General features: G+C 49.2%; 1 protein-coding gene across 1 annotated transcript; it reads left to right on the forward strand.

The window, feature by feature from the left end:
• Nucleotides 1–7,472: 7,472 nt before the first annotated feature.
• On the forward strand, nt 7,473–8,009 carry PRND (prion like protein doppel). Its single transcript, XM_032419955.1, has one exon. The coding sequence runs from the start codon at nt 7,473–7,475 to the stop codon at nt 8,007–8,009; it is 537 nt and encodes a 178-aa protein (XP_032275846.1).
• Nucleotides 8,010–10,975: the final 2,966 nt, after the last annotated feature.

A 10,975-nucleotide genomic window follows, 5' to 3' on the forward strand; every position in this document is an offset into this window, starting at 1 on the left:
CTTCCTTCCTTCCTTCCTTCCTTCCTTCCTTCCTTCCTTCCTTCCTTCCTTCCTTTCTTCCTTCATTCCTTCCTTCTTTTAAAGATTTATCTATCCATCTTAGAGAGAGTGGAGGAGAGAGTCCCTAAGCAGACTCCATGCTGAGCGTGGAGCCCGACTCAGGGCTCAATCCCACGACCCTGACATCATGACCTGAGCTGAAAGCAAGAGTCAGACACTCAGCCGCTGCCGGCCAGGCACCCCCACATTAGCTAGCCCCTTTTACCTGTTCCAGGTAACCTCACCCTGGGGCCGGCCTTTCTCCTTTTGGACATTTTCCTGCCTGTCAGGAAGAGAGGACAAACTGCACATCAAATTATTCAGTTAATTATTCTTCTTAAAAAACCATCAGAGACAGGTGAGAAAAGTGGTGGGCGGCCAAGTGAGGAACTTCAACCTGGTGGCCGGGGCTGGCACTCTCTGCCCTTCTTGGGGTCTCCAGGCTGGAGTTTCTCCCCTTTCTTTGGGTGCCCCTTTCCAGACCACCTTAAAACACAGCCTTCACCCTGTTACCTGTGCCCTAGAGCTTTGGTGGCTGTCTATCTTCTCATTTACAAACATCCCATTCCATGAACATTTGGGGACACAAGATGAGTAACTACCTTCAGTGGTCGCCGGTATGCCACGAGATTCCCCACCTCCCAACCCTTACACACCCCCTCCCATCACACCCACCCCCTGCCCGCATCATCACACCTCCCTGCCCTGCGTCAGCTCCGCACAGCCCAGCACCCAGCACCTGCTGTGGTCTGAGCAGGGAAGGGCACGGAACTGTAGGGGAAATGACCCTTGGATGAGAGAACATTTGCTTCCTCTGTGGCCTCCCGTGACACTTCTAGACAATCGTACCCCAGTGGAATCTCGACTACCGTCACATGCTAGGTTTTCACATGCTGCCCTTGATATTTTACAAACTAATTCTAAAACTGCTGCCTTTATCCCTGTTAAATTCCCTCTTGGTGCCTCTATATATCATGCCCTGCTGCGATTTGGAGGGTTTGACCTGCCCCCCTGGCACACAGCCCACCTGTGCCCACCTTGACAGCTGTGATCCGGGCACAGCTCTGACAATACCATCCTCAACCAAGTCACAGATAAGAAGGGATAAAGGGAATTTAGTTGCTGCTAGATTCTAGGCACTGTGCTATGTGTGGGGCAAGTGGAACGTGGTCCTTTGACTTCTGTGAGCTCAAATGAACATATGAACAGCAAGGGCGCCCCACACAAGTATTTGGCTATGTGTCTAGTGCTCTGGGACCCTCCAAAGGAAGGCCCCTGACTGTGCTTAAGAAAAGAATGGGCGAGCTAGAGAGGAAGGTGGTATTTAAAATTTGTGCAAAGTAGGGCACCTGGGTGGCTCAGTTGGTTAAGCGACTGCCTTCGGCTCTGGTCATGATCCTGGAGTCCTGGGATCAAGTCCCACTTCGGGCTCCCAGCTCAGAGGGGAACCTGCTTCTCCCTCTGACCTTCTCCCCATTCATGCTGTTTCTCTCTCCCAAATAAATAAATAAATAAAATCTTTTTAAAAATAAAATAAAATAAAATTTGTGCAAAGTAATAATCCGAATTCTAAGAATATAAAAGCTGAACATGTTCTATGACCCAGCAAGTCTCCCCTGAGAGTGTACATCCAACAGAACAGGGTTCACAATCCACTAAGAGGCACATGTCAGAATGTTCACGGCCGTCCAAACCAGACACCACCCAAATGCCCACCATGAGGGGAACGGAGAAGAAAATCGTGGAGCCGTCTCACGATGAAATGAACCATTGACAGCTACGCACAATGTGGGTGAATCTACACGACCCAGTTTGAGCAAGACAGACACAAAAGAGTATGGTCTACATAATTCTATTTCTATGAAGTACGAACAGGCAAAGCTAAGCGAGGGTGTCGGGAGCCAGGCGAGAGGGCAGTGACACAATGGGGAGACAAAGAGGCTTTGAGCATGCTGTCCTTGTTTGATTTCTTATTCTGGGTGCGGGTTACATGGGTGCGTTCAGTTTGTAACAATGCATAATTCTGTAACCTCAGGATATATTCAGCTTCCTGTGAATAGTAGACTTCACTAAAAAGAAAGAAATTGAGGGCGCCTGGGTGGCTCAGTTGGTTAAGCGACTGCCTTCGGCTCAGGTCATGATCCCGGAGTCCCAGGATCGAGTCCCACATCGGGCTCCCTGCTCGGCGGGGAGTCTGCTTCTCCCTCTAACCCTACCCCCTCTTGCGCGCTCTCTCTCTCTCAAAAATAAATAAATAAAGTCTTTAAAAAAATAAAAAAATAAAAAATAAATAAAAAAATAAAAAGAAAGAAATTGAGTACGGCTATTTAGACTGCTACCCAACTATCTTGTAAGGATTACTTTCCAAAACACAGTTCTATCATTTCTCTACCAGAAGGCCCTGAGCAGCCTTAGCTGCCTTACCCATGTGTATGCTGTCCCTCCTTTGGCACAGCATCGTCCATGTGTATGCTGTCCCTCCTTTGGCACAATCACATGACAGACACTCGATAAACCTTCGGGAAGCCAAGATACAGTGGGTGATCTTCCTACACGCTAACCCTTCTGGGAGCAGTTCGGCGTGGCATCTTGTCTCCTAATGACCGCTGTATTTATAAATGCTCTCCAAAGGTCCCGGATCTAATCAAACTAGGAAATGAAATAATAATGACCCACTCAGGCATTCTAGACCTCAGCCTTTCCCTGCCGATTTTTTTTTTTTATTATTCACATAATTTTCTACCGCTCATCCATTCTAGAGAATCCCTCCAGAGTCCCTTCCCTTGCATCATGGAGCACCCAGCCCTGTGGGATCAGTCTCGTTCTCCCTGTTTAATCAATGATGACCCACACTCAGTGATATTCCTCCTGTAACTGTCAATGCCAGAACACACGATTCACTCAGCCCCGGCCTCTCAGCTCTCTCACTAATTCCTTGGCTGTTTGTTGGTTCATGTTTGTAGGCGGGGAGCAAGTGCCAAGCAGGATGGGGGCAACTAGTTCTGCACTCTCTGCAGCTGGGTAACAGTTTTCTTGCCTTGTTTGCAGCTTCCAGAGCTCCTCCCGTCTTCTCGAACATTTCCACAGGCTTCCATGCTCCTCTGTGCCTCTTTGTTCACTGCCAAGAGGAATCTGCAGGCTCATCAGCTCTGCACCAACCTCCCACCACCTTCTGGGCCAAGTCCTCCTCAGCAAGAGAATAGAAAGAGGAAGGATGGAGGGGCCTGGAGGTGCTCACACCACATGTGGACGGGCAGGGCGGACAGTACACAAAGTTCAGAACAGGGCAATGGGCCCGCACCAGGGGGCGGGGGGGGGGGGGCAGCATGGTCTGCCTGGCTGGGTGACCTTGGGCCTATCTGGCCCCATGACTTCATGGTGCTAAGGAGCTGAACTAGAGGATTCTGAGCCCTTTCCAGTTCTAAACACCCCCAATCTTAATTAAGACACTTGTACTGACACTTGTCTCTGGATAGCGAAATATTAAGGTGGTTTTTGTTTTCTGTTTTCTTCTGCATTTTGCAAATAGTTTATAGGGAGCTTGCACTACCAAAGTGTGTGTGTTTGTGTGTGTGTGTGTGTGTGTGTGTGTATTCACAGGACCAAAAATTCTCTGATTCTAGGAAGAAAATGAAAAAGTTTTTTTAAAAAAAGGAAATGCAATAAATTTTAAAATTAAAGGCAGAGGAGACAGAAAGGCCCAACTGGAGGCCCCAAATCCCTACAGGAGTTAGCGAAGGGGGTGGGGGGATTCCCCACCGCCAGGGTGAGAGGTCTTTGTGAACTCATGGCGCCATCTGCTGGTCGTTCTGGGAGCGGCCGCTTCAGCTTGGTTCACGAAAGGGCCTTGAAGTGAATCCCGCCAACATCGCTGGTTCACAATCAGGATAAAGATCACATTCCATTTACAGGCTAATCTCACTCCGTACTTTCCTCCAGAAATCACTTTTGATTTCTCATTGCAGTAATAACTGGAGCAGAGACAGCTAAGTACGTCCCTTCTGTACAAGGACCAGGCGCCCAATAAGGGAGTGCAGTCCTTTCCGCCAGGAGAAGCTCCTTCTCCAGCTCCCCTCCCCACCTGTCAGAGGAAACTCACTCCCCGCCCCCACCATGTTTGAACCCTGTCCGTTTCACCTCCAGCTGCATCTGTCCCGTGGGTTTCTGTAGACCTTAACTTCTTGGCCTTGGACTAATTCAGTAGCTCAAGCCTTCCTGGATGCTCAACAGCTTAAAGTGCTGGCCAAGCCTCTTATGTGTCCCTCTATCCAACATGAACCCTGCTTTTCCACCTCCCCAAAGGAAGTGTGGTACCTCGCTCCCTGGGGGTCCCCGCTGGGAGGGGGCAGTGTGGCCCAGCTGCTCTCCCACCCTCTTCTGGACCAGACCCTTCCCACAGAGGCGGCCTGGCCAAAACCCCTTTGCTGGCCGAGGCTGGTCTTCAGGTGCAGGACCATGCATACCCGGCAACGATCCTCTGTTGCAGATACGGATGGGAAAGGTTTTCCTTCTAACACTGCTCATTTCAGCTCTACAAGGCACCTCTCAAAATCCAGTCTTCAAAATAGACCTAACCAGACTCTGGACAGATGTCTCCATCCATCTGTCCAGCTGTGACATTGTGGTATAATAACGTCCCCAGTGTCTGGCACAGAGCTTCTAAAACCTTGTGAATTCCTGAGTGATAGGGGTGATAGGAGTATCTTTTGTTAGAGTATTTGGTTTGTGTCCCCAGTTACTGGCACAGAGGGGTTCGGAGAACTTCCAAGTTGGTGAACTCATCAACATTGGGGGAGGCCGTGCCCCAGACTCCATGAGGAAGGACTCCTGCAGTTAGAACCCTCCAGACCTTGCCTTATGTACTTCTTCATCTGGCTGTTCATCTGTTTCCTTTGTAATGTCCTTTGTGATAAACTGGTTAATAGTAAGTAAATAAGTAGATGAACACACCCATACATAAAAGAAAAGAAAGGAAAATCAAAGGCAACTCTCAAGTCCCTCTGAACTTCATCAAGATCTTCACACAGTGTTTATTAGTGAAGAGTGATGCGGTCTATCCTCAAGGCAGAGGAGTGCCTGGGAACCCCTGATTGGTCGTGCCCAGCGAGGAGGGCTGCCATATTTGGAGAGCAATAGGAATGCCGCCTCCCCCTGCAGCTCCTACATACGGGGGGAGGGCAGTGCTGGAGGACAGTGCTGCTGAGGTTCCAGAGACAAGCTTCCAGAGAGAGCCCGAGGTATGTGGGGAGGCACAGTTCGCGCTGGATTCCGTTTCTGTGGTGAGGGTTGCTCATTTCTAATCAGACTGCAAACCGTACAGTGGTTTCTGGTCTCCCATCTCCTGGGGGGTGTCCCGAGTAAGGGGACACATGAGGCTGTTGGGGCATCACTGGTGTTGCATGTCTGGTTTTGGTGCTTGCAATAAAATGCTACTTTAGGGTTGGCTGGTTGGGATTTTCTTCTGCTTTTAAGCCCTTGTCTATGAAGACTACTTTCTCAAGATCTCTATACTTTTTTTTTAACTTGACACACCTGTAATTTGTGTTATTATTCTTATTTAACATTTCTCCTACCAAAAGAGTATGGGCCGATGGCATGGGGTGTGTCCCCCTATTTAGGAGATTAATGAATGTTGGCTTCATGCTTGGATCTCTTTGGAGAAAGCTGGTCTGAGGTCACTGTGATTAGGGGGCGGTGGGGGGGTAAGGTGCCAGAAAAGTAGGTTCTCAGGCTGCTGCCGGGCACACTCATGCCCTCCCTGAGCCAGAGACTAGACCACGCCTGCAGGTAAAGAAAGGTCAGCAGAAGCCGCTTCGCGGGCATCCAGAGGTGGGACTGGACATGCACGGAGGTTGCATTTTGCCTTTTTTCCTACATAAGGACCAGAGTCACACTCCAGCTGAACATTTTAACAGAGATTGACCCATCACTTTGGGAATCCTGCAGGGAAGGTGTGTTAGGGGCTAAGCAAGCTGACTTTTGAACCTCCTCCAGCTCCGGCACAATAGAATTTCGTCTAGGACACAGCCTGAGCACGCTTGGCTTTTGTAACCATTCCGGGGTTTCTCATCCACGCCGACAACGGTCCAGGTGCTGGGATGCCCGGAACAGTTGACCTTGGGAAGTAGACTTCCACAATAGCTATTGTAAGTTTCAGGAGCCAGATGGGACAAACTACTGGACTGGGAGGCGGTGGGGAAGGGGGGATATCCCCTGATGTCATCAGCAGCCCTTCGGAGTGCTCCCCCAGGCCCTCTGATCCTCCCCAGCATCCCATCTCCTCCGAAATTCCTCACGGACCCTGCTCTCTGCTCAGCTTAGGGCCCATCGGTGCTGCCCTTCATGCCCAGCGAGTCAAAAGCACAAAACGCGGGCACCATCCCCTCCTGCAACACAGAAGGGCCATGCGACATGGCAAGTGGGCACATGGGAACAAAGTCAGACAGACTGGATTCAAATCTGCCACCCGCTATTGTGCAGGCTTGGGCAAATCACTTACCTACTCTGAATCCCAGGACAACTTTTTTTTAAAGATTTTATTTATTTCTTTGAGAGAGAGAGAGAGAGAGCGCACGAGCAGGGGGGAGGGACAGAGAGAGAAGCAGACTCCCCGCTGAGCAGAGATACCTATGTGGGGGCCCTGGGATCATGACCTGAGGGCAGAGCCATCCAGGCGCCCCACAGGACAACTTTTACCAGATGGGAATAATAATGCACCTACCCCGTGTGAGAATTAAGTCAGTCAATGCCAGTGGCTGATGCATAGTAAGTGCTGGGTGAGGGGGAGTGTGGGGTCACACTGTCCCCAGGGCGAGACTGGGAGCCACCTCTATAGCACATCTTGACCCCCCGATGCAGAAGGAGGCAGGGATCTCCTGGCCAGCTTCCATCTCTCTCTCCATCATTACCCCAAAGCCCTTTGGGGCTTTCTTAGAATAGATGGCAGAATGTGCCAGAGAACAGAGCCAGCTTAGAGCAACAGAATAAAGAGGGAAGATGAACAATACAGTCTGTGCTCAGAAGCCTGTGGTTCCAACTCTTCTGTGTATTTTCCTCCAGAGATCCTCTGACTGGAAAGACGGGAGCCCCAAAGAAAACCTATATGTATTATGTCATTACTCGCTTATTTTCCCATGCATATTCAAAGGCTTTCTAATTGCCAGTTGTAGCGTCTTATCTGTGGGAGAAAACCAGATCTCCGCCCTGAATGCATGTAATTCCAGGCAAAAGCAAGAACCTGGGTATTGACTTAGCCTGTGCAACCCGAGCACGGGGAAAACTATTCCGCTTTTTGGAAAACGTGAAGGGCGCAAGGATGCATTCCTTGCTTAAAATCGTCCGCACACGGGAGGGGGGCAGGGGAACCCGGGAACCTCCCACCCCCCTGGGGGAAGGTAACTGCCCAGGCCTTTGCTCTTGCAGATCCCGACACAATGGGGAAACATCTGGGCAGATGCTGGTTGACCATCGTCTGTGTCCTGCTGTTCAGCCAGCTCTCGGCGGTCAAGGCGAGAGGCATAAAGCACAGAATCAAGTGGAACAGGAAGGCCTTGCCCAGCACCTCGCAGGTCACGGAGGCACACACGGCAGAGATCCGCCCCGGGGCGTTCATCAGGCAAGGCCGGAAGCTGGATATCGACCTGGGAGCCGAGGGCAACAGGTACTACGAGGCCAACTACTGGCAGTTCCCCGACGGGGTCCACTACGACGGCTGCTCGGAGGCCAACGTGACCAAGGAGAAGTTTGTGAGCGGTTGCATCAACGCCACGCTGTTGGCCAACCCGGAGGAGCTGTCCCGTGAGAAACAGGACAACAAGCTGTACCAGCGGGTCCTGTGGCGGCTGATCAGGGAGCTCTGCTCAGTCAAGCACTGCGATTTTTGGTTGGAGAGGGGCGCGGGACTTCGGGTCGGCGGCGACCTGCCCGTGCTGCTCTGCCTGCTGGTTTTCATTTGGTTGATCGTGAAATAAGCTTGCAGGCGGGCCGGCGGCCACAGGGATGAGAGGGTGAGCCATCGGCTGGCGTGGCCCAGTTCTCCCCCAGGCCCCAGCCCCCCACGTGTCCCAAAGGTACCAAAGAGCCGTGATTCTCCAGTGCCTCAAGGCGCACTGGCGAGTCTCCCCTGGGGTACCTGACTGTATCGGGTAAATAATGTGTGGGTACCGAGTCCGGCCCCACGCACTGCCTTCTCGCCTCCCCGGGAGGCGTCTGGCACGGCGCGTTCTGCAATAAATAATGAACAAATGTTCGGCGAACAGAGAAGAGAACACGCCAGGGACCGGGCCACACGCTTCCCGGTATCCCCAACCCCTCCTAGAGACAGGGGTTCTTCCCACTGTGTAGACAAGGAAACTGAGGCTCCAAGAGGTGAGGTGGCTAGAAAGTAGCCGAACCAGAATGCCATCCTGGCTTGTCCAACCCCAGATCTTCCATTCTGTGCAATCCCAGAGCTGCCTAGTGAGTCCTTTACGGCTTGCCAGGCCCAAATCCAAACCCAGATTTCCGCCTGAGCTGATGGCCATGGATCCTGATACCTTGTTTCAGGCAGGTTGTATTTAATTCTTCTGATGAAGCTAAGATACAATAAAGGGAGTAAACGATCATAGAGGTAAAGCGAGACAAAGGCTCAGAAATCACGGCATAAGGCGATCTTGCCAGGCTGAACTCCCAGAGCAGACCATTTCCACAGCAGGATGTGTCTAGGGCACAAAGATTTCTTTCACCAGAAGGATAAGTGTTCGCTCTTCCTCTCTCTGAAATATCACCTGGATTTGAGAAAATATTTTTAAATGACACATTTGCTTTGCAATGTTCCCTTAGTGCTATAGGGGCATCTTTTTATGTACATGCACATGAGAGTCTCTAGCCATACTCCCTTTACACGGGTCTGGTGGCCGATCTCCAGCTGTTCTTTTAACCACTGTGTTGGGGTGGGGCTGTCATTTCTGTAAACCACTTATCACTATAAAAGAATAATTCCTTGCCAAAAAGTTTCAAAAGAAACTGTGTCGTTAGGGAGACTGAACAAAGAATTCACTCATACCATAAGCAAGGGTAGATATGGCACTTAGTATCTACCTCTTTTTAGTTAAATATATATTACAAAATATGAATACGGCTTAAATACAAATAATGAATCTAGTGCTCTAAGATGTCCCCACAGGTCCTCTGGGGTACTCTTAGAGACCCCCAGGAATTGTTGAACCCTATTTGGATGCACTAGCTGCTGACTATTATCAATTCTCCTTTAAAGAAAGTCTGGGGGGGGGGGGAATGTACATTCTCAGTTTATCCTAAGTATTTTAAAACATGAATGTTGATAATGGTACCTCTTGTTCTGAGCCTCCACTGCTATCAGCATTCTTCTCAAGGATACTTTTGGAAGGTTCTAACAGAGAAAGCCAGTGAAGGACTTGGGGGCAGGGCAGCCCAGGGTAACGGCCTTCCCCAAGGAGCCTGGGGGCCACCCTGCACTGGATCAGTGCTGGAGGAGGATGGGATGGAGGATGCCAGAAGATCTTAGTCCTCAGGCTGCCAGCACTCCACTTCCATGGTCCTGCTGAATTCTTGAGCAGAGCCCAGGGTAAAAGTACAGACCCTGTAGAGGTTATTTCTTGCATGTCAGTCTTTTATTTTTATTTTTTAAACAATAGCAATAGCAAGAAAGACTGGGGGAGAAAGAAGAAAGAAAGAAAGAGAAAGAAAAAGAAAGAAAGAAAGGAAGGAAGAAAGAAAGAAAAAGAAAAAGAAGGAAAGAAGGAAAGAAAGAAAGAGAAAAAGAAAGAAAAACAACTGGGGCACCTGGGTGGCTCAGTCATTAAGCGTCTGCCTTTGGCTCAGGTCATGATCCTGGGGTCCTGGGATCGAGCCCCGCATCAGGCTCCCTGCTCTCCCTCTCCCACTTCCCCTGCTTTTGTTCCCTCTCACGCTGTCTGTCTCTCTCTCTCTGTGTCAATTAAATAAATAAAATCTTTAAAAAAAAGAAAGAAAGAAAGAAACTACTTGTAAGCTGATGTTGAAATTTCAGTCCAGCTCTGCTGAGTTTAACCAAAAGGGCACACACAGCCACATAAGCAAAATGACTTCATTTCTTAGGCAAACAGGCCATGATATAGTACATTTTCTATAATTGCTGTCTTTTCTCATTTCATTAACAGTTCCAGAAACCAGATTTAAGTGGGGCATGAAGGACATTTGTATATGGTGATTCAAATGCCAAATTAATCATGAAGCTTTAACTGAGACTACATGTGCTTGAGCATCCTTGACGCTGTTTACAAATTATGAGGTCCAGGGGAGGCTGTGTGAGTCTGGTTTTTCACGTTAGCCAAAGGTGGCTGAGCGCCTACTATGTGCAGGACATTGTGAGGGATGTCTGAATTATTCTTGATACGGACATTTTAAAGGTGAATAACTTCACCAACCCTTGCTTTCTTGTCCCCCCAAGTGTTGACTTTTCAAAATGTGTTCATTATAAAAGTGACATTCAAATTACAATAGAAATCCAGAACACCACATTGCCCCCATCCCAGTATCTGATCAAGTCAGAGTTTTCAGTCTGCCCTCTTACCTCCTAGGCCTTCCCCATTTGCATATACAAACGTACGTATTTGCAATAGTACTATAGATGAGCTTTCATATTCCAAATAGTCTCTTTATTTTATAGAACTTTATTCGATGCTTTTTTCATTTTTCTATGATGTTTTAGTTCTTGCCTCCCCCAACCCACCCCCTCCTTCCTGCCTGATCTGTAGCCTCCCCGTTTTCACTGTGCTTAGGTATATAAGGGAGGGTTTCTTTTTAAAAAAATTTGATTGCTCCTTTTAAAAATACGGTAATTGTACATATCACATTTATCCCTCAGCAATTTGCCTCTGTAACTTAATGCTGCATCATGAAACTCTTTCCAGTTCAACAGTTAGCTGGTTAGCTAACT

The sequence above is a fragment of the Phoca vitulina genome, unplaced genomic scaffold (genome assembly GCF_004348235.1).
Source record: "Phoca vitulina isolate PV1807 unplaced genomic scaffold, GSC_HSeal_1.0 scaffold22, whole genome shotgun sequence".
NCBI classification, from domain to species: Eukaryota; Metazoa; Chordata; class Mammalia; order Carnivora; family Phocidae; genus Phoca; species Phoca vitulina.